General features: G+C 40.1%; 1 protein-coding gene across 3 annotated transcripts in view; it reads left to right on the top strand.

Moving 5' to 3' along the window:
* Positions 1-21,293, top strand: part of LOC140481237 (transmembrane protein 272-like) — a 44,707-nt gene extending 23,414 nt beyond the window's left edge. For 2 of the 3 annotated variants that reach the window (XM_072577118.1, XM_072577117.1), the window contains 4 exons: positions 5,148-5,236; positions 9,716-9,775; positions 16,564-16,646; positions 18,862-21,293. In XM_072577118.1, coding sequence (XP_072433219.1) covers positions 5,179-5,236; positions 9,716-9,775; positions 16,564-16,646; positions 18,862-19,224 — 564 coding nt within the window. In that variant the 5' untranslated portion in view covers positions 5,148-5,178 and the 3' untranslated portion in view covers positions 19,225-21,293. The remainder of the gene's footprint in view (positions 1-5,147; positions 5,237-9,715; positions 9,776-16,563; positions 16,647-18,861) is intronic. The other variant, XM_072577119.1, reaches the window with a different exon arrangement.
* Positions 21,294-23,478: the final 2,185 nt, after the last annotated feature.

Here is a 23,478-nt window from a genome sequence, read left to right as displayed (position 1 = left end):
AGTTATACGTGACAGCTAATTATTACAAATTAAATAGTTGCTTGGTAATACAGAACTTTATTTTCATTGAAAATAAACTCATGCTGTTGAGTTTTTTCCACTTACAAGAATGCCATGTTTTTAAGGAAATAATAACATGAGAAAAGGCTACTGAGTAGTTGATAAAGTTAGACAAAGGAGAGCCTGTGGATGTGATCTATTTAGATTTCCAGAAGGCCTTTGACAAGGTGCTGCACAGGAGGCTGCCAAATAAGATAAAAGCCCATGGTGTTAGGGGAAAGTACTGGCATGGATAGACGATTGGCTGACAGGTAAACGGCAGACGGTAGGGATAAAGGGGCCTTTTTCAGGGCGACAGCCAGTGACCAGTGGAGTTCCACATGGATCAGTGTTCGGAACACAACTATCCACCTTATACATTAATGATCTGGACGAAGGAATTGAGGGCGTTGTTGCTGAGTTTAAAAATGATGTAAAGTAGATGGGGGGGATGGGTAGTGTTGAGGAGGCAGGATGCTGCAGAAGGAGAGTGGGCAAAGAAGTGGCAGATAGAATAGGTGTGTGAATGTGTGAGGAATTTTGAAATTTTGTAGGAAGAATGTATTTTCTAAATGCAGAATGGCTTTGGAAATCTGAAGTTCAGATTTCTCTTAAAGTTAATAATCTGGTTCAGAAGGCAGTTAGGAAGGCAAATACAATGTTAGCATTAATTTCAAGAGGGCTAGAATACAAAAGCAGGGATATACTGCTGAGACTGTAAAAGTGTCTAGTCAGATGGCATCTGTAATATTATGAGCAGTTTTAGGGCCCGTATCTAAGAAAGGATGTGCTGGTGTTGGAGGAGGTTCAGAGGAGGTTCACAAGATTGATTCCAGGGATGAAGGGCTTGTCACATGAGGAATGATCGAGGACTCTGGATCTGTACTTGATGGAGTTTAGAGGAGTGAGGGGGTATCTGTTTGAAACTAACAAAATACTGAGACTCAAAGATAGAGTGGATATGGAGAAAACATTTCCACTAATAAAAGACTTCAGGATCTGAGGGCACAGCCTCAGATTGAAGGGAATGACCCTTCAGGGGTTACAGGGAGAAGGCATTGAGAGATATATCAACTATGATTAAATGACAGAGCACACTCTGTGGGCCAAAATACTGAATTCAGTTTCTATTCCTTATGGTCTTTGGTTTTATGATTGGTCAAGATATCACCATGGAGAATGCATGCGAGTTACTGTTGGTCTTCCTCCTTCCCCTCCATTCCCACTTCCCAGGTCCTCCATCTCTTCACCTGTCCAGTACTGATGCCAGCCCCAGTCCCAAGCTCTTCACCACACTTAATTCTGATTTCCACCCATTCCAATATCACCTGCCCCCCTCTCTGGTTGCCATTCCCCAAAATCTGTGCATACATAATTCAAAGCAGTGTATAGCGTTGGTGTCAGCAAACACAACCATTGTTTCATACCAAAAAGTTCAATGCTTCAATATGTTCCTTTTTCCTGCAGAGGACAGGTCCCTGCATTGGGGTGTCTGTAACTTATATGCAGGGATTTGATTCATTACTTATTATTTATTTGTTTATTTTTCCTTTATTTACTTGAATTCACTTTATAGTTGAAACTAAAATGGACTTTAGCTTGTGCTATTCCCTTGCCTGTCACCAGTGATGCAAAATTCTGTGCAGAAACACATATGTTGTTAAGTTTTCTGGCACAGAAACAGGCCTTTTGGCCCATCTTGTCTGCACTGGTCATCAGGTATCTATCTACTGGAATCACATTTCTCAGTACTTGGCCTATAGCCTTGTATGCTTCGATTTTTCAACTATTATCTAAGTAGTTCTTAAATGTTGTGATGGTTCTCACCTCTACCATCCTTTGCAGTTCTGAAGAGGAGTCAAAACAGACTTGAAATGTTAACTCTTTTACCACAGGTGCTGCCAGACCTGCTGACATTTTCCATCATTCTCTGTGTTTGCTTCAGAGTTCTAGATACCTACTACCCTTTAAGTGAAAAACATTTTCATTAAATCTTCTCTATACCTCCAGTCCCTTATTTTCAATCTGTGGCCCTTAGTTATTGATCCCCTTACAAAGGGGAAAAGTTCCCATCCATCCACCCTCTCTATACACCTTATCAGTCCCCTCCTCATCCTTCTCAAAAGAAAACAATCCCAGCCTATTCAGTGTCTGTAAATAGCTGAATCAATCCAGCCTATGTAACATCTTGATGAACCACCTATCTGCACTCTGCAGTACAATCACACCCCTCTTCTAGTGTGACAACCAGAACTGCATACAGTATGCTAGCTGTGACTTAATCGACATTACTTACAGCTCGCCACTATTATACTTTATGCCTCGTTAAATGACAACATATATCCCAAACGCCTTCTTGACCAATCTGTCCACCTGCCTTGTTGCTTTCAGTTTTCAGTAGCCAGAGTAATAGGGATATTGGTTGCAGTTTTCCCTCTCTGGAGGTGTCCAAAGAGAAGATGAGAAGAGGAAATAATTGGACAAGTTGACCCTGGAGAGATACTTGTTCTCCCATCTCACCACCTCACCAATGAAGTGCTGGACGATGAAGTCCATTAGGGACTTTCACAATCCCGCCACCCTTAAGAGGTCAATTAATGACTGAGTAAGGGCTTGAATCCCACCTATCCACCCACCCCAGGTTACCTTCTTTCTTGGCATTTGGGGAAAGTGGCTAGTTTGCTGCCTAATAGGATGGGAAGAGCACAATTCACTCCGGACTTGGGACAATGCAAGACACAGATGGGGATCACCAGCACAGCCTCTGAAAGTCTTACCCCTTCCTTTGTCATCAACCTCCTTGACCTCCCCAATCCCCAGTCTTGCAACCTCCTTGCTCCATTAGCCCCTAGGCTGAGCTCCAAAGTCTCTCCATTGCCATGATCACCTACCACCACATCTAGTCCATTGCTACTGTCTGCTTCATAAGCACTACTCCATGTTTCTGTTAATTCTAGAATTGATTATTCCATTGCCCTTTTGAGTGGGATTCCTATTTTGCATCCTTGAAAATTTTGTGCTGATCCAAACTGCGCTACCAGCATCTGACTTTCCATCAATTCCTGTTCATGGGTGGATCTAATTTGCTGCTGATACATTCAATATTTAAATGCTTATTTTTGTGTTTAACTCTCTCTGTGGCCTTACTGATTCCCAGTTCTAAATGCTTGTCCAGCCCAATAGTTCTCTGCGATGTCTGTGCACTTTAAATTCTGGACACTTTTGCGTCCTCAATTTTTCTCTATAGAATTACATAAGCTGTTCCCATTCTACAGTGGAGGCTGACAATGGAAAGGGCAGACCAAGGCAGACAGGATCCATGTTATGTAAACAGACTCTCTGAAAATTGGAAATCGCCTATGAATGAGTGGAAACATCTTCTCAGAAGAACTCATAGATTTTATCATAGAATCCCGGCTGTGTGGAAACAGGCAATTTTGTCCAACAAGCCCACACCAAATCTCCGAAAAGTATCCCACCCATACCCATTCCCCTACCCTATTATTCTACATTTATCCCCTGACTGATGCACCTAGGCTACACATCGCTGAATGCTACGTGCAATTTAGTATGGTCAATCCAGCTAACCTGCACATCTTTGGACAGTGGGTGGAAAATGGAGCACCTGAAGGAAACCCACGCAGACATGGGCAGAATGTGCAAACTCCACACACACACACGGTCACCTAAGGATCGAATCAAATCTGGGTCTCTGGCACTGTGAGGCAGCACTGCTAACCACTGAGCCAAAGTCCTGTGACCACAAGACTTTAATTTAGGTGGGGAATAGTTATGCTCATTAAAGGATTCCCAACATGACAGTTTCACAGAATAATTATTCCCCATTGTGCTTTTGTTTTATCGACTGGTGTTTGTCAGACAGTTTAGTACACTGTCCAAATTGGCTATGAACCTACTTCAGAGACAGACTGGATGTCTTCACAGGGGCGTCTCTGACATGCCTCCCAACATATGTTCTGGTAAAACCAGGATCATGTTAGATTTATGAGGCCCCCTCCAGAAAGCATTTAGAGATTTAACCAACCCCACTACCTGTGCCCGATATAATCCCTTCTTGCTGGTTAAAATTAAAATTTAAAGCTTGATCACTTTTCATTAGGACTTTCAATTGAGATCGCAGAGCTCCTGGCTGCAGTGAGGTGGGTTTGGACTCTACAGTTTCAGGCTAATCCACCTCACCTGACCATCCCTTGACACTATGGACAATGGTTAATCCAGCCAACCTGCACATCCTTGAACTGTAGGAGGAAACCAGAGCACCGGGGGAAACCCTTACAGACAGGGGGAGAATGTGCAATTAGCAACAGTGGCACGGTGGTTAGCGCTGCTGCCTCATAGCACCAGGGACTCAGGTTCAATTCCACCGTCGGGCGACTGTGTGGAGTTTGCAGATTCTCTCCATGGGTTTCCTCTGGGTGCTTCAGTTTTCTCCCACGGTCCAAAAACATGTAGGTTAGATATATTAGCCATGCTAAATTACCCATAGAGTCTATGGATATGTAGCCTAGGTGGATTAACCATGGGAAATGCAGGATTACGGGGAGGTGGGTTTGGATGGTGGTTGTGGACTCAATGGGATGACTGGCCTCCTTCCATACTATAGGGCCTCGCTGAGTGATTGACCACACCTCAGGCACAATATGGCTAATTCAAGGACCAGGTGGAGGCTGATGCTGACAGGATCTCTCTGGCACATCTATCTCTTGATAGATGCCGACTGATCTGTTGGGTAGTTCCAGCATTTTACATTTTTATTTCAGAATCTCCATTACTTTGGATTTGCAATTGGTGGAAAGTTTGTCTTTGTCTGTTATACTGCAAAGCATAAACTGGTGATGTAATCCTCATGGTCACAGAGAGTTAAGAATTGCCTCATAAAGATAATTTAAACTATTAAAGCTATAAATTTTAGAATGAGATCGGTAGACAAAGATTTTTAAAAAGTAAAATTCAATATTCATTCAGATGCAACGGAGCTACCAGTTATTAAAAGTTTTTGATCTAAAATTTTAATGCATTAACTTGAAACCTGCAGTATTTCATCTACCTACAATGTTAATCAAAATTCTTAATTTGTTTTGATTCAGAAGTAGCCTGGTCAAGAGAAGAATTGAAATAATGTCTGCTGGTGTCGAAAAAGCTTGCCATCAATGTATTTCAAAAATTGCCAGCAATGGTAAGCAACAAGATTTACTTTAAATTGTTAATTTTATCATTATGTTCATTGCACAAAATGAAGAAAGCCTCTCACAGATAATGATAGTACTTTACATTTCTTAAAGTTGTCAAACCCACAGCCTAAATTCAGGACTACCCAGCATTTAGACAGTCCATTGTCACAGTGTTGTTCAGATTGCCAGTGCTGAATGAAGATGATCATGATTAAAAGCAGGAGCACAATACTTAGAACCAATTACACTATTTGAAGACCTATTAGGATCATTTATAACTCCTAATAGACTTGAATGCAGATGATCAAACATATTCAGCTGTAATTTGCTTTGTGAAAGGCAGTGTTAACTTCATCTGTACATATGGGAATTGGGATTAATTTTGAGTTCATGCTGGCAGTGGGCACAACTCTGCATTGACAGCAAAACTTTAAACCACTGCTATCTGCACAATATGCATTCAGTTGATGTATATCATGCTATGAGCCCATTGAAAGCTACTTAGGAGAAGGAAAATCCGTATAGCTGTTTACATTAATGTTTCTGTAAGGGGCAATTTTAGCATTACCCTCCCAGAAGGATGGGCAGATGTTGGAAAACTGATGTACTCACCGATGCCTTACAATGCCTCTCCTGCCTTCTATTTTAACCTGTTCTTTTGATTAGGTGTTAAGGAGACCTGTCTATAGCTGGTGTGATCTTTCTTTAAATATGCAGATCAGAGTCTAATGACGAAAGCAAGAGATTAGACTATTTGGAATTTATTACATATTTATGAGATCTGGGCACAGCTTGCATTGCCAGCATTTACTGCCCATTCCTATTAGCCCAGAAGGCAATTAAGAGTCAAGAAAATTGCTGTGGGTTTGGAGTCACATATAAGCCAGGACAGGTAAGAATAGTAGATTTCCTTCCATAAAGGACATTGGTGAACCAGATGGGTTTTTATCACAACCAACAGTGGCTATGTGGTTGCCATTGGACTAGCTTGCTATTCTATATTATTGTTGAATTCAAATTCCACCACCTGCCATTGTGCCACCAGAACGTTGGGACTGGGGCTCTGGATTATTGATGTAATAATGTTACCATTTTGCCATGGTTTCCCCAACCCATTTCCAAGGGAAAGAAATCCAATGAGAAGATGAAGATATGTTTTGAGCATGGCTGATGAAGGAACTGAGATGAGGATGGAGCTGGAAGCAAGTGGTTTCGTGATAGAGAGCATGTCAAGATTAAAATTCAGTTCAGACTTGAAAGGGTAACCAAGATTAAACCTTGACTGAGTGGCCAGGAATGAGAGCAGAGTCTTTGGAATAGAGCTGAAGCTCATGGCTTTGGTCTTCCTAATGTTGAGCTATAGAGCATTGTAACCAATCCAGAACTTGATGTCTGATAGCATGGACACAGCCAAGATTGCAAGAGAAGACATGAGCAGTTAGAGTGTAAAGTCATCTGTGTAAATATACAGGTTGCCCCTCTGCCTGCAGTTGATGTTGCAGAGGAATGACTTGTGAATAAGGATGAGGATGAGTAATAGGGTAAATCTTTGTGGGGGGCATCAAGATAGAAAAGAAACCATTACCAGAGATGCACTGATTGCATTCATTTAAATGGAAGTGGATGTATGTCAGGGCTGACTAAGTAAGAGGAGTATTGAAGACTGTAGAAAGGTTCACCAGGAAAAGATCCTGTATCACCTTTTGGGAAACTGATGAATGGTTAGACTGCAAAACACTGAAAAGAAATGTGCATGTATTAGACATTTATTCCTGGAAACATGAGATTTCAAATCTAGAAAGCTCTTCATTCTGGGTCTTTGTTTAAGCTTAAAGACAGGTTGTTATCCAGACTAATACTATGAGTGATTTTCTTGGCAGACTCCCAGTTTATTGAGAACAAGCATATCATAGAATCACAGAATTCTTCATTGCAGGAGGCCATTCAGCCCATCATGTCTGCAATGACTCCAAAAGCATTTTAACTTAGAACCAATCTCCTTCCTTTTCCCTCTCCCAGTCAAGAGTCATTCCTGCACTTTGTTTCTATTTAAATAATGATCCACTGTCCTATTGAATGCTTCAACTGAACCTGCGTCCAGCACACTTTCTGGCCACGCATTCCATACCCTAACTATCTGCATGGTGAAAAAGTGTTTTTCTCATCTTGCATTTGTTTCTTTTGCAAAATGCTTTAAAACTGCCATCTGATTCTTTTATAAACGGAACAGTTTCTCATGATCTTCACTGCAAGAATATGTTTAAATTCTTGAGAATATAAATTTGCTGGATTCAGAACGAACACTAGGAAGTTCAGTACTGCAGCATTCATCGCATCATCCCCCTGGTCTGTGACTCTGTACAAGATCCAAATATTGCTAATGGCATTTGAGAAATCCAGCTGGTTGACAGTACCCTAATAACAGAGAACCCCCTTTCTGGGAGCTTATTGCCATTTGATGTTACCTATACTGACAAACATATCAAGTGAAATTATAGAGAGAAAGAGCTACAGTTAGATGTACAGAATGGTGTACGTTATGTCAGAGATAAATTACTTATTCTGAAAACTTGTATACTGATTTGACTCAAGGAATAGAGAAGTTAATGTCCTTGGCACCATTTAGAATCACAGAATCCCTACAGTGCAAATAGAGTCCTTTCGGCCCATCAAGTCTACTCCGACCCTCCAACCCTATCCCTGTAACTCCATATTTTCCATGTTTAATCCACCCAACCTGCACATCTCTGGACTGTGGGAGGAAACAGGAGCACCAAGCAGAAATCCACACAGAAATGGCGAGAACTTACAAAACTTCATGCAGACAGTCACATAAGGCTGAAATCACACCCAGGTCCCTGGTGCTGTGAGGCAGCAGTGCTAACCACTGTGTCAACCATTTAGAAGTCGAATACTGGATTATAGTGTCCAGCTAATGCATAAGGATATCAGCATACAAAAATTCATGTAGTTATGATCCCTAAAGTGATCAACAACTTGTTAAAAAAATGGTGATGAATTCATTAGTGAAGAACAGCAATAAATAAAGTGCAAGAGTTTACTGTAATAAACAAGCTCAAATTAATGCAGATTAAACATTCTTAACTGCAACTAATACACCAAACTAAAGCCAAGACCATATCAACTAAACAACCAGCACAACTGAAATACTTTATGACATGGTTTTAATTTTGCTGTACTTTCAGCAGCAAGGTAACCTTGAAGCTTAAACTCCATGTTCCTTCCACTTGAAACACAGGGTTTCTTCTGCTGCCCGCAACTAGTTGGATCTTCCAGTGTCTTTAGAAAGTCATTTTAATCAGTCTTCTGAGTTTCTCCAAATCAAATTCTTGCAGCAAGTCCATTCTGGTGACTCCTTGTCTCTCAAATCTCCCCACATTGCATCTTGTCAAACAAAGAACTGGTTCACACCAGCAAGCTGTTTGATTGCTAATGTGAAACAATCTTCATGTGTGCTTTTTACAACAGTAGCTGTTTCTGACTCCCTTTCCATGTCCCTGTGTCTGTGTTTATGTGCCCATCTTTTATATCAAACTGTGAAAGCAGTCATTAATTTTCAATAAGCTTTGGTTTGGATCACCACTGGCCTGACTCCGTGCAGTATTACCAAGGTAACCATTCTCCCCTCAAGGACATTCTATTTTACTCAAAAAATAACTGTCTTATAAAGTCTCTTACTTATAACAAAACCACTCTGGTTGCCTTTAACAAATGTGGACCATTGCTTCCAGCATGGATGAGAAAAGATAAACAGTTCAAAATGGTATTTTAAAATAACAGTGTTTTCGATCCTGGTATACATAGTGATTTGATGACTTAGAGAAATTTTTACTGGAGCACAATTTGCTTTTTCCAGTAATTAATCACACATGGAAGACTTCTGGTCACCATTCAATTTTCAAATATTTTAGTTCTAGATTTGGGTGACAGATGCTTGGAAAATGTAGGCATTCCTTGAGAACAGAATTTTTGGAATTTCCTGGCTTACTGAATTGGTGTTGTGGTGTGGTGTTACAGATTGTTACAGATTTGTTTTTTTTTCTAATTTTGATTGAAGAATGTTAAAAAATGAACTAAAATCAACCGGTTTGATTACGTTATTAAAAATTTTTAATCTTCTGTGGGAACACAGCGGTGTATGACAAAACCTGGAAGAACTGTACATATAATTAAGTTTTCTACCTTTGTCTCTTCTGATCAGAGACTATTACCTCCTCTGCTCTGGTTAATAAAACATTTCACACTCACAACCCGTGAAGCAGGTTTTGCCCAAATGACATATTATAATTTTTGAATCGCGTTTATTAGAGTCATAAGCAATGCCAAACTGCTGTATTTCTTCAGTAAGCATGTTCATTTGTAGAAGGTGATACAGAGTTTATTGCTCTTCATATCCTGCTAATTTTATTTCCCAAATGATGAAAACAATGCAAAATGACATCTTTATATACTTATTTCCACAGCTTGTTTAATCTTTGGGCTACTTGCCTTCCTTGCACTGCCGCTGTCAATGGCTTTTGTGGGTGAGAAATTTAATTTTCATTACATGTTTATATTAGAATGAATATTGATTTCCTGCTCCTCAGATGCTGCCTGACCTGCTGTGCTTTTCCAGCACCACTCTACTCTTGATATATATAACATTTGTCCATGGTTTATTTTAGGTGTATGTTTTGCTTTTAAACTGTTTTGGTCCCAGCTGGACAAGTCAGATTCCAGACTGAAATCTGGCTTGATAAGTCACATATTTTTTATTTAACAACGTGCATATTTAACAAGGGTCGAGAGTGCGTGGTGCAGGAAAAGCACAGCCGGTCAGGCAGCATCCGAGGAGCAGGAGAATCGACATTTCGGGCATAAGCCCTTCATCAAGAATGAGCTCCATTTCTGATGAAGGGCTTATGCCCAAAACATCAATTTTCCTACTGCTTGGGTACTGCTTTTCCAGCACCACACTCTTGACTCTGATCTCCAGCATCTGTAGTCCTCATTTTCTCCCTGTAAATTTAACAAGATGATCTTTCACTGAAACACAAGCATGCAATGCTGAAGATTTAGCTTTTAACAATAAGACAGACTTTTATTATGCAAAAGTAAAGAGGAAGTAGAATAAATCAAGCTACTTACAACTTGAAAGATTTAAAAGCACCCAGTAAAAATACAATCTCATCTATCTCAATATGAACATTTTGCAGGACTCAAACACTCAAACACCGTTTCTCTATCCCATCTATTGATGTAACTTAATTCCTGGTTTTGAGAGTTTTGTAGCCTCTTCCTTGATTAGCCACACAACAGACTGTAGAAGTTTTCAACTTTGAATAACCTTTTCTAGGGTTAACCACTTAATTACTTCTGGTCTGAAACTTTCAAACTAAAACCCTTACACTGAACTAACCTATATCCTAACTTGTCTGAATGAACCTATTTCCCTCGGAAAAAGGGTTTTATATATTCAACTCCAACCAGGACTTCTTTGAACTGAAAAACAAAATGTTTCCAAACTGTTGATTCTCCCCCAAGCAAAAGAAAAATATCTGATCCTTCTAAACAGAAAGCAAGTTGACACTCTTTACCTTGTATCTATCTGTTAAACTCTCTCTGTGCAAACAAATTCCTATTATCACAGCAGGGATTCCCTCTGCCATACTGGTTTCAAAAGATATCATGGTTCTAGAAATTCTGATGAGTTAACATTAAACTCCTTTATAAACACAGACCAAAAACCCACATGCCTCTAGTTCAAGAGCCAAACATTAAAATAAGTGATATTAAAATACATGTATATATCACACACCTAATAAGCAAAATACTTTAAAGTAATTGATACATTAATATCATACTACCTAATTGATGTAAGATGCTAACAACTCAAAACTGCTCTTAGTTTATGTTAGTTTATCCTCTGATAAATCCATCAGTTTGTTAAATTTGTTATTTCTTGATTTAAATGATTGGGATGTCTCTCCAGATACATATCTTTGTTGCAGAACTAACTCTCACAGGCTGAGATGAATGACTCACCAGTGACATACAAAATGCATGGCATCTATTTGCAGAGCAATATTTTTGTTGGTGCCATAGAATTAGTGTGGTTTTCTGAGGTGCTAGTAGGAAGCACTTCTTTAGAAAGGTCTTTAGCCTTTGGAAAGAGAAATATTATCTCAATTAAACGTACAGTGTTTTTTAAAATTTGTGGTTATTAAGACCATAAGACCATAAGAAATAGGAGTGGAATAAGGCCATTTGACCCATCAAGTTCAGTCCACCATTCAATCATGGCTGATGGGCATTTCAATGCCACTCACCCACACTCTCCCCTTATCCCTTAATTCCTTGCGAGATTAAGAATTTATCGATCTCTGCCTTGAAGATATTTAACGTCCCGGCCTCCACTGCGCTCTGTGGTAATGATTGCTGAGGACATCAATTTAGTTCTATAGCAATTGGAGCTTTAACACTTAAATTTTAAGAACTCAACATGAGTAAAGCAGAACAGTTGTTCACACTGATTCTTAGTGAAAAACTAAAAAGTGGTATTTATGAATTATCAAAGGCTAGATTTGCTGCATCAATTTTGAATGTTGCAAAGGTGACCCAGGAAGTGAGGTGAAGACCAGGTCCCTAGACCACAAATATACTGGTGGATTTTGCATATGCTCCACTTGGATGGACACATTCATTCCTGCTGCATGTAATAATGTTGAGTGGATGTAGCTTTCTGCTCAGCCACATTTCGCTTACTGAGTACCTTATAGACAGCAACAGTCAACCACCCCTGAGAGGAAGAGGCATTAAGACTCCCTCATAGTGATCTAGATAATGGTACCTAAAAGAGATTGAAATCTATGGAGATATTTAACATTGGTTTGAATAATTTTTAATGGTTTTTAAATTTTATCAAGTCTTTAAAAGATTTTTCTTAATGTTTATAAACTTTATGCAAGTTTTTTTTTCAATTTGCAAAGTTATCTTTATGTATTTTTACCTTAATTTTTAAATTTTAAAGATCTAGACAGGACCCAAGAACCAAGGGCTTTTCTTAGGATCCTCAATTTCCCAGCTTTGAGAAGAGTATAGAGGAAGATTAGAAAACTCAATAGGGATGTGAGGTTGAACAATGTCAAATTATGTAAACTCTACGATACAGAAAGATGCCATTCATTCCAGTTGCTATATGCTGGTGTTATATGCTGCTCTATTTACCTCCTATATTCTAATTGTTTCTTAGCACCCTATCCCAGTATTGCTTGATACCCTACAAGCATTGCATGTAGCCATAGGTTCCAGATGATCCCCTCTGCCTTTATAAAGTAATACCTCCTATTTGCTATGATTGATATATTAGTAAAAATCTTATATTGATTTGTACCTGAAATAATGCACAGAGGTCAGTATCCCATCACCAAGTCATCCTTAATGTACTTGTGTACAGTATGCTGGCAGTAGCCAGTACCTCAGGGTCAGTCCCCTGAACTGAGGAGATGCTAGATCCCCTTTATTTTGTCTTTTTTCTTTTTTTAAACAAACACAAACAAACAATAAAGAAACCCAAACAAAAAAGAAACAAATATCTTCCCTCTATAAAAGGGGGAAAGAAAAGACAAAGAAACTCTTCTCCTCCTCAGAGCCAGCAGAAGCACACTGACTATAGCACCAGCTGGCACAGAGTCAGCCCCCTAAACTGAGGAGACTCTAAATCTCCTGTTTATAATATATATATATATATTTTCCTTACCCCACTCTACCGCCTAACTGCAGTAGTGCTTATATTTTCTCCAGCACCCATGTTGTGTATGCAGGTGTGAGACACAGTGAAAAACAACAGGTGTACAAATCTTTATTCAATTTCCATCACCAGGAAGAAAAGGAAACACCCGAGTGGCCAGTGACAAGCAGTGTCCTTCTCAGAGGGCAATGCTGTGTGATCAAACAATGAAGGGGAGAGATTAAATCAAAATAGAGTTGGAAGGAGATATAATGCACTTCACTTCCTGCGGTGACCACCTCTCCCTGAAAATCTCAAGGGTGTTGGTAGACACCGCGTGCTATCCACAGTTAAAATTGGTCAGCCAGAGCTTTCCTGATTGGCCCAGGTTAACAACACAATCAAGGATTTCATTGTCAACAAGATTCGCTTGGTTCTAATAACTATCGTACAATTCACATACCCATTGATCATTTTTTAAAACTGCAATTCCTGGTGACTGACTGAAAGGATCACACAGGATTCCATATTTTACAAAGCAACTGTAACAAATTAAAATCAGTATTGACAAAAACTCAGTTTGTAGGTAACTGCACTGAAGTACAGACAAGTATACCCCTTCATTAGCTTCCTTACACAATCCCCACACTGCAGTTAGATATAACACCACACAGTCTGCAGAATTGCAACCTTCACAGGAACAAGTGCAATGTTACTCCCAACTTACAACAATTATGTTTCTCCCCATTTGACTCAGTGTAATGTCAAATGTCATTCTTTAGTCTTCTGAGAGTCCCCAAACTGACTTTCAGCAGCAAGACCTGCTTCAGTGACAACTCCCTCTGGTCTTGCCTAAGCAAATCTTACAGTATCCTTAAAGCTCCATTGGTTATCACTGGTAGCTAATTAAAACCATTCTTTTTTCCCTGCTATTTGGAACGGTTCCTGTTATTGTCTCCAGAACCCTCTCCCTTTCTGTCCAGGGTCACTGAGTCAATGGGTGTGATATCAGTGTGGGGGGGCATGTAAAAGAGCCTGGAAGGAAAAATCAAGAAAATTATGCATGTTGCATACTGGCGCGACTTGTCTTGTTTATTTCACAGCATGGGGCTCTTGTATAAACAGTGTGCATATTTACTAGTATGGCTGTGTTTTTCTGTTTTTTTTCCTCTAAGAGAATAGGGCTGCAACCCCCTAGCTTCTCTCCCACCCCAATCCCAAGCCCATAGTATGGAGAGTGTGCAGGAAATGTAAGTGGCAGCACTCCTGCCCCCCCTCCCCCCCTCTTCAAATTTAAATAAATACTGAAGGATCAGTTGAGCTTTTGTTAAAAGCTAAACTGGCCAAAATAACTAAAAGCTAATCTGACTCCAGTATTAACCTGCCTGTGCCAATTAATCAGATGACAGGCAGGCAGGAGTGAGCAGCCTAATTTTGTTTTCAATGGAGTGGTTAAAATGACAAGGATAGAACAGGGTGTAGAATCATTGGAGGGTGCCCATTGCCTTTAGGGTTGTCCCTTAGAGAATATAACTGCCTGTTTTCCTCCTATCTTTTTCCACTTCAACATCCACCCCATTGCCCCTGTCCCTTAGTAAACGCTGTTCTCCCAATGCCCTCTAACTTACTTCACTCTGGGATCAATGGCTGTCCTCTTTGTAGCGCTGCCTGTGGTACCAGCAGTGCTAATTGCTGATCATGGCACTGCTAGTGCTATTGGACTTGCCCATCAATCAGATCACTGGTAGCGCCAGCAGGTGAAACACCCTCCCAAGTGGGTAACACAGTGGCTAGCACTGCTGCCTCACATTGCCTGGGGCCAGGGTTCGATTTCACCCATGGGTGACTGTCTGTGTGGAGTTTGCACATTCTCCCAGTGTCTGCATGGGTTTCCTTCGGGTGCTCCAATTTCTTCCCGCAGTCCAAAGGTGTGAGGTTAGGCGGATTGCCTGTGATAAATTGGTAATACAGGGATGGGGTGGGTCTGGATTGGATGCTCTTTGGGGGGGTGGGTAAGTGTGGGTTCGATGGGCTGAATAGCCTGCCTCCATACTGTAGGAATTCTACGAATGAGGGGGCCTGCTGCACTTTATTACAGCAGAGCAAAATTGTTCTTTGACCTAACTTTTTAAATCTGTTTTCTGGCAGGACACCCAATACCCACCTACTTGTAATTTTAAGCTGGGTAAATCTGCACTAGCAAGAACAGCTACCTTCTGCTGTCGGTCCTGGTTTCAAATCTAGGCTCAAGGGTTTTAACAGGACCTGATCTGAGCCCCCTGTCCCTGAAGTGACCAGTCACATCATCTTGTCCACAGGCAGTCTAGTAAGAGATGACTTGCTCTATTTTATCTTGAGCTAAAATAGACAGTTTAAAACATAACCAAAATCATTCTCAAAACATTATGCCCCTGAATTACAGACTGACCCACACGGAACCAATTTTCCACTTTCAATATTTGAAACTACATCAAAATGTTAGTGACCTCTATCAAGTCTGTTCACACAAGTTTTCCAGGAATCTTTCTGGATAACTGCACTCTCTCAATTCTTGGAGGACTCTTAATTTTTTCCACACCCATTCTAATTGTCTGCTTTTAGTAGTTTCCCCCTCACTGATTTTAGAGTAAGTTGCGCTCGTGGTTGTTCATTTTGTTTCTTAATTAAGAGTTTATATTTTTGCTACTTAAGACCATGACACCATAAAAAATACAAACAGGTCTAGGCTGTTTGGCCCCTTGAGACTCTCTACCATTCAAAGGGATCATGCCTGATCTGACATTCCCCATGTCCACACTTTCCTGCTCTTTCTCTGTAACCCTTGATTCCCCTATTGATCAGGGATCTATCAATCTATCTCAGCCTTAAGTGTTCACAGGTCTCTGCCCCCACAGCTCTCTATGGCAAGGAATTCCAAAGACTCATATCCCTCTAAAAGAAGAAATTCCATTTCATCGCAGTCTTAAATACTCCTTTATTAAGACTGCTGCCTGGTCCTAGACTCTTCCATGGGGGAAGCATCCTCTCAGCATTTCCCCGTCAAGCTCCTTAAGAATCCTATATGTTTCAGTGCGATCACCTCTCAATCTTCCAAACTCCAATGAGTAGAGTCCTAACCTGTTTAGCCTTTGCTCATAAGGCAATCCCACCAGACCAGGGATCATCCTAGTGAACCTTCTTTGAATTGCCTCCAATGAAATGATATCTTATCTGAAATACAGGGACTAAAGCTGCTCACAGTTCTCCAGATATGGTCTCATCAGTGTCATGTACCGTTGCAGTAAGACTTCCCTATCGTATACTCTTAACCTCCTTGAAATGAGGGCCAACATTCCATTAACTTTGCTGATTACACAAAGATCACAGTTTACAACTTCAACATATTGCACATGTTGAGTCAAAATGTCACTGTTGACTGCAGGCTATGACATTTCAATACTGTGATGAATATTTTTCAATCGGTCAGATTAAATTCAAGATTTTGTGAAATAAGAGCATTCAATTTTATATACACATATTTCTATGTTCTTAACTTGTGATTTGCAGCTGTTGGCTTGTGTACAAACTTGTGTTCATTTAGCCTATCCCAATTGCTTGTTTTAGGGATGAAGTTCCTGGATAGTTGCCCTATTCAGCCATCGATTCCTTTGTACTTGCTAGTTGGAGGAATAATCGGCAGTCTGAAGGTAGAGTATAAAGCTCAGTGCATTTCAACATTTGCCAGCACTTTTGCAAAGAAGGTGTGACACTAGCTGGTCTGCAATTCCTCAAATGAAACAACTTTGTGTGGATTTGGAATGGGATAATGATTTGCATACTGTTCTTCCATATTCAGACAGAAGCAAAGTCTGAAAACTTTGGTAGTGTTGTAACAAGCAGTGCGAATGACAGTGTGAATATTTGTTAGCTTGACCTTATTAAAATACCCCTGATTCTTAAGTGACTTGACAATCTAGATGATGAGTAGCAAAGTTTTCCAAGCCTATCCAGAGCTTTCAGGAGAGCAAGGGAATGCAATTGAGTGGACAGCAAAATTTCAGTGAGTTAAAGTTTTGGTATTAACTTCAAATGGGTTAGTACAACTTCAGCATATTGCTGAGTCAAAATGTCACTGCTGACTGCAGGCTATGCCATTTCAATACTGTTATGAATAATCATTCAGAATAAATTCAAGATTTTGTAAAAGAGCATTTAATTTTATATACACATTTCCACTGTTGTTACATGTAGTGACCAGCAAAGTTCACCCCACCCCTGCCCTGTTTGAGTATTCTTGTGCTGTTTGTTCATGATCTTCTACAGAAGGGGAGAAGTATTAAGGGACATGAATATGCGTATATGACCACCATGCCTGCATTGTCAGATACAAATAGAAACTCCAGAACTGTGAATGTGTGCATTACTTATTGGATGACTGTGATAGGGGCAAGTGAGGATCAAAGGGTTCTGACTCAAAGAGTTGATGCAAATCAATAAACCATGATATGACGTATGTACCTGAGATAACTGTGAGGGGTTCGCCTCAGAACCATCTTTTGCAATTGTCTCCTTATCCCTGTGCAAGGCTTTTGTGAAAAGCTATCAAATGTGTACATTCCCCCAGTTGTGGAGAAAGGTCAGTGACTGATGAGTGTTGTTGCTCCTTTTATGTTTTAAATGTGAATCCTAGTGAATGTGTGAGAGACAGTAACACTGTGGTGCAAGTGGTGCTACGTTATTGACTCCAATGAAGTAACAGGTGCATTGGTTTCACATGAGGCACCTGATGGAGATACCTGACACCCAATCCTGAGTGTGGCAGTTTTGTGCACTGGCAACCTTACAGTGCTAAATCACGGTCATGGGGGCATGAAGCTCTGAGCAGGTGGTGGTATTTACCTTGGCACAGTGCAGTGGATCACTCATCCTTTTGCAGCTCTGTGATCAGATTTTCTTGAAGTGCCCAGGGGTGCTGACCTCCACAGTCACCTCTGGCCAGGCTGCTCCAACGGTTGTGATGGCCTCTTGTTGTCATTCCCAAGGAGAAACTCTTCCCTTCTCTCCTGGACAGCCTTCAGGAGAAGGTCTGAACAATTTTTAGCTGGGTCTCTGACATCTCCACAGGTGATGAGCAGAGGGAGTTGTGAAATGCTCTATGCTGCAGAGAGGGAAGCGCAGTCTAAGTGCCTTTTAAAAGTGCCATGTGGAAGCTGGAGCATGTACAGTCATGGTGGGGTCAAAACTCCCTGCACCCCAACCCCTTGCCCAGAATATTTTACATTACCCATGCACAAAGATACAATGAGCTGTAGCAAATATAATTGCACCACAAAATTCACTTCAGCTCCAAGCAGACTTACCTCCTGCGTTTAGGCTCAGCTCCATCGTTAGTCTAAAAGAAAACAAGATTCCATCTGCCTGGATGGAAGGTATGGAACTTGGGTTCACAGTTTTACAATAAACACTTCGTGATTTAAGGCTGAGCTGAGGAGAACTTGCTTCACTCAAAAGTTTGTGAACTTTTAAAATTTCTATGTCAGAGAGCTATGGATGTCCAGCGATTGAAAAATTCATAACAAAGATCGACACGTTTGTATACTTAAGGAATGAAAAAATAAGGGGATAATCTGTTAGCATGGAGTTAATATTAAAGACCATTATCTTAGTGAAGGAATGAAGTAGGCTTTAAGGCCTACTCCTGCTCATATTCTTCATGTTCTCTTAAGACCATAAGACATAGGAGCAGAAATGAGACCATTCAACCCATCAAGTCTGCTCTACCATTCAATCATGGCTGATAAGTTCCTGAATCCCATTCTCCTGCTTTCTTCCTATAATCCTTGATCCCCTTGATACTCAAGAACCTGTCTAAAAGACATAATGCATTTGTAATAATATTGTTTTGCTTTATTAATTACACAGGTTACCCTCTTACTCTATGATTCTGCAAAAATGAGGCAACTTCTTTCCAAATCTGTTATGATTGGCGATGACGATGATGATGAATATCCATGGCGACAAAATCTTCACCGTTATTACATCCATGTCACCCTCAGTCTGTTCCTGTTTGTGTGGTTTATATTGGGAAACTACTGGGTGTTCTCTGCATATTTGCCCAATTTTATTCCACCTTTTCACCAGCCTCAGGATTACTGTGATAAAACTGTGTACATCTTCTCAGTGGTTGTTCTGGTCATAAGTCACACAGTTCTAGGCCTTTTGGTTCTGTGCAGTTGCTGCTTAATCTCTTTCTCAAAGCAAGGTGATGATTCAGAAGAAGAATGAAAATCAGGCTGAATATCAATCATGTGAAAATATAATTAAAACACAAACCTCTGATTAAACTGCACAGTTTCGAGAAGGTCAGGATTGGTTGGGCTATTCCTGTTATTTTCAGGGCTGTTTATAAGTAACTGTCTTCGCTGCTGTGCCCTGTGTCATAGACTCTACTCTGTCCGTGTACACCTAATTGAAAATGCAAGTTGATTTAGGCATGTGCAGCCAGCAACAATTGTCTTTGTACATTTTTTCACAGTTGTTTGAATTCTCTCGGTATTTGGACTTGCATGCTATTTTATTATCCTCACTGATAGTTTATTCAACTTGGCTTTAAACTGAGTCAAGACACACAGGGGAATGGAGATAAAAATACTTCATGTTTCAGTTTTTTGGAAATGTATGAGAACTCAGGTTCTGATTTGCATCATCCTGCTTCTGGAAAGAGAAATATATGTTGGATTTAGAAGTTAGCAATTTATGGTAATTAGGGCATCTGATGTATTATTAAATCCCTTCGCCCTAATACTGGACTCGTAAAGGCTCTGAATTCCTACTCTCAATCTTTCCACCTTAATATTTTCTCTTTTGAGATTAGCCACTCTGCTACTAACTCTCTTGGATTCACTGTTTGTATTATAATGCCTTGGAATGTTTTGAGTGACTTGGTTAGCACCTCACAGTGCTAGGGACCTGGGTGTGATTCCAACCTTGGGCAATTGTCTGTGTGGAATTTGCACTTTCACTCCATGTCTGTGTGTTTCCACCAGGTGCCACCCAAAGTGACCTAACCAATGTCCTGTACAGCCGCAACATGACATCCCAGCTCCTATACACAGTGCACTGACCAATAAAGGCAAGTGTACCAAACACCTTCTTCACAATCCTGTCAAATTGTGACTCCACCTTCAAGGAACTATGAACCTGCACCACAAGGTCTCTTTGTTAAGTACCACTGTCCAGGACCTTACCATTAAATGTATAAGTCTTGCCCTGATTTGCCTTACCAAAATGTAACACCTCACATTTACCTAAAGTACACACCGTCTGCAACTCCTTGGTCCATTGGCCCATTTGATCAAGATTGTGCTCTTCACCATCCACTACATCCAATTTTGATAACATCTGCAAAAATACTAACCATTCCTCCTATATTCGCATCCAGATAATGTGTATAAATGACAAAAAACAGTGGACCCAGCATTGATCCCTGTGGCTCTGGTCACAGGCCTCCAGTCTGAAAAACAATTGTTCACCACTACCCTCTGTCGCCTGCCTTCAAGCCAATTTTGTATCCAAAGCAGTTGTGTATGAATAAAATGGCTGGAAATATAAATTATAGAATCAGGTCATTCATATTTCTAGTCAAGAAATATGCTGAGTGGCTAACACAGGGTTATTCAACTTCACTGCATAAGGCATGACATTTTATACTTTTTCTGACTGAAGGGGTGGTGATGAGCAGATTTCAGAAATATAAGGGTTGCCGAACATTAAACAAGAATTTCAAAGTAAAAGGTAAAGTATGAAAACAAAAGCAATCTGTTTTTCAAAAGAGTCAAAGTAATAAACTGATTTTTTTTTCAAAAATGAGTGCATATTAAAGACAACCATTAAAAAATGCCAAATAACAGAGCTAGTGAATAAAAGCTTTTTTTCTGTTTTTGCAGAGCTTGAGAGTGAGAATGGGGCCAAGTCCTGGTAACTAGGGAAGGAAAAAAGAGTGAAGGAATTGTGTTTAACTAACACTTGTGTAACCTTGATTTACCTTTAAGCTGGCCTTGGCAGAATTCTTACAACAACAGGGACAGAAGTAGGTTGCCTTTCAGCCTGGGTGTGCCTCCTTTCCCAAACTTGTATGTGGTTAAGTTTTTGCAGTGTGTGTGCATGTTCATGTGCAACTAACGCCTAGTCTCAGAGTTCACACTCACTCACACTCCACCAGTCTCTGTAACTTCTTAAGCAGTCACTCAAGAACAACTTTCTCTCACCCTGCTATTGCAGGTTCCGCAGTGACAAAACAGTCCAATTCTGGATCTCCCACAAATGGTCCCGGTCTTCCACCCCCCCCCCCCCCCCCCCCCCAACTAACTCCCTTGCACATTTCCCCTTTCTCTCACACACACTTCATGACCCTCACAGAATTGTTAAGAAGGTTATTTGTCCCATGGTATCTAGACCAACTGTCTGAGCACTTTGGCTTTTTACCATGCTCCTGCCTTTTCCCTCCAACCCTTCACCTTATTTCTATTTAAATAATTGCTGAATGCCCTCTTTAAGGCTTCAATTAAAACTCCACTGTTCCAGGTAGTGCTTTCCATACCCTAAACTACTTGCTGTGTGAGAAAGCTTTTCCTTATCTTACATTTGCACCTGTTGCAAAACCCTTTAAGTCTGTGCTATTTGGTTCTCAAAACCTTTATGAGCAGGGACAGTTCCTCCCTCATCTGTATGGCATTGAAATCTTGAATAAGCTTGTGGATAGATGGAAATGTGGAATTCAGAGCACAAACAGATTAGCAATGATCTTATTGAATGGTGGAACAGACTTGAAGGGCCGAATGACCTATGTCTCCAAATTTATATCTGTGTGTCCTTGCATCATTTCATGGCTAGATCCATCCAGGTGAGTGGTTCAGTCCCAATTGTAACTTGACATCTTTAAGTGGTGGGTAGGTCTGTTTCTGTGCTCTACAACTCTATGAGAGAATTAGACTATGAGTCACTTGAAGATTCCCCCCCCCTCCCTCCCCAATTGTAGGTTATTTAGTCAAATATTTTTGAAATTTAACATGAAAATATAACAATTCAACTGAATAAACACAGTGATCACAAATGGCATTTGTATTCATTGCAGAAAGACTCAATTGTGTGTTAATGTCTCAGATGTAAAATACATTTGGATGAAATTCCTATTTTGTTGCATGATAAAACAGTTTGTACGTGCTACAGAATGATTCCTTTGTTCATGACTGTTCAAATGATCACGTGCTCAAAATGTAGCACACAGTGATCAATAAATATAACATTTTCCTGAGTCCACTGACACTACAACTTTAGCCCTTGGAATTGACTATTACCAATACCAGCACTACAGACAGAGAAATGGAAACGTGGAGGGCAGTGGGAGGCTGGTGTTGGAAGACGGGCTACTGATGACCAGAGAATATCTGGATACCAATCAAAGTAAATGTAAAAAGCTATCTGAAGTCTTATGCTGTACTGGTGAAGTGCAATAAAATGTTGAAACGTTTGCAAAATCACTTTGGACTTTTTTTTAAAATCTAGTTTTCAGTCATTTAGTTTGACACTTCCATCATAAGTTTTTGGTTTCCTTCAACAAAACAATAAACTAATTATCAATTATTACTGAATTTTGACAGTTTTGTTGATTTCTGACTATGAGGGAACTGATTTAGACCACTTAAATTAATGTACCTCACAACTAGCACATGATTTAAGGTGTTTGAAAGTTGTCACAGTATTCTAATGTATAATGGAGTGCATAGTGTTGTACTAAGCAATACAAAACAAGAACAATAGCATGGTGAAATAAATACTAAAATAAAACAAAGAACTGTGAATTCTTGCAATCTGAAACAAAACAGAAGTTCCTGGTGTAACTCTGCAGGTCTGGCAGTATCTATAGAGAGAAAACAAAGTTAACATTTTGAATCCAGAAACTCTTCTTTAGAGTTTGAAGAAAGGTCACAGGACTTGAAACATTAACTCTATTTTCTCTCCAATGATATTGCCAGTCCCGCTGACATTCTCCAGCAATTTCTGTTGTTGTTACAGGAGCATAGTGATCATGTTATTGAACCAGCAAGCCAGAGGCCCAGATTCTCAGTTGTGAGCTCAAATTTGGGAAATTTGAATTAATTTTTAGGTGTACAATGAAAAACTGGTATCAGTAATGATGATCATGAAACTGTTAGCTTGTAATGACATGGGGTAACCCCCCCCCCTCCCCCCAGCTAATTTAAACCAGCCACACAGAAACGATTCACCCTGTGCTGTAATCTGTTAAAATCTGAGAGGCAAAGATCAGTGGTCACTATTTAAAGTAAAAATTAACAACTTTATTCTTTAAGTCCAACAGAGAATATTGAAACCAACAACTATTTACAACTCCTTTTTCTTAAACCTATCTTTTACCTCCCACTCTACAATACTAGTCTAATAAAAAAAATCCTGATTAAGATTTACAAAAAACTTCAAATTTCAAAACCAGTCAGCTGTTGAATCTTCTCTTTGTATCTT

This window comes from Chiloscyllium punctatum, chromosome 9, assembly GCF_047496795.1.
Source record: "Chiloscyllium punctatum isolate Juve2018m chromosome 9, sChiPun1.3, whole genome shotgun sequence".
Classification (NCBI taxonomy): domain Eukaryota; kingdom Metazoa; phylum Chordata; class Chondrichthyes; order Orectolobiformes; family Hemiscylliidae; genus Chiloscyllium; species Chiloscyllium punctatum.
This window is presented reverse-complemented; position numbering and strand designations above follow the sequence as displayed.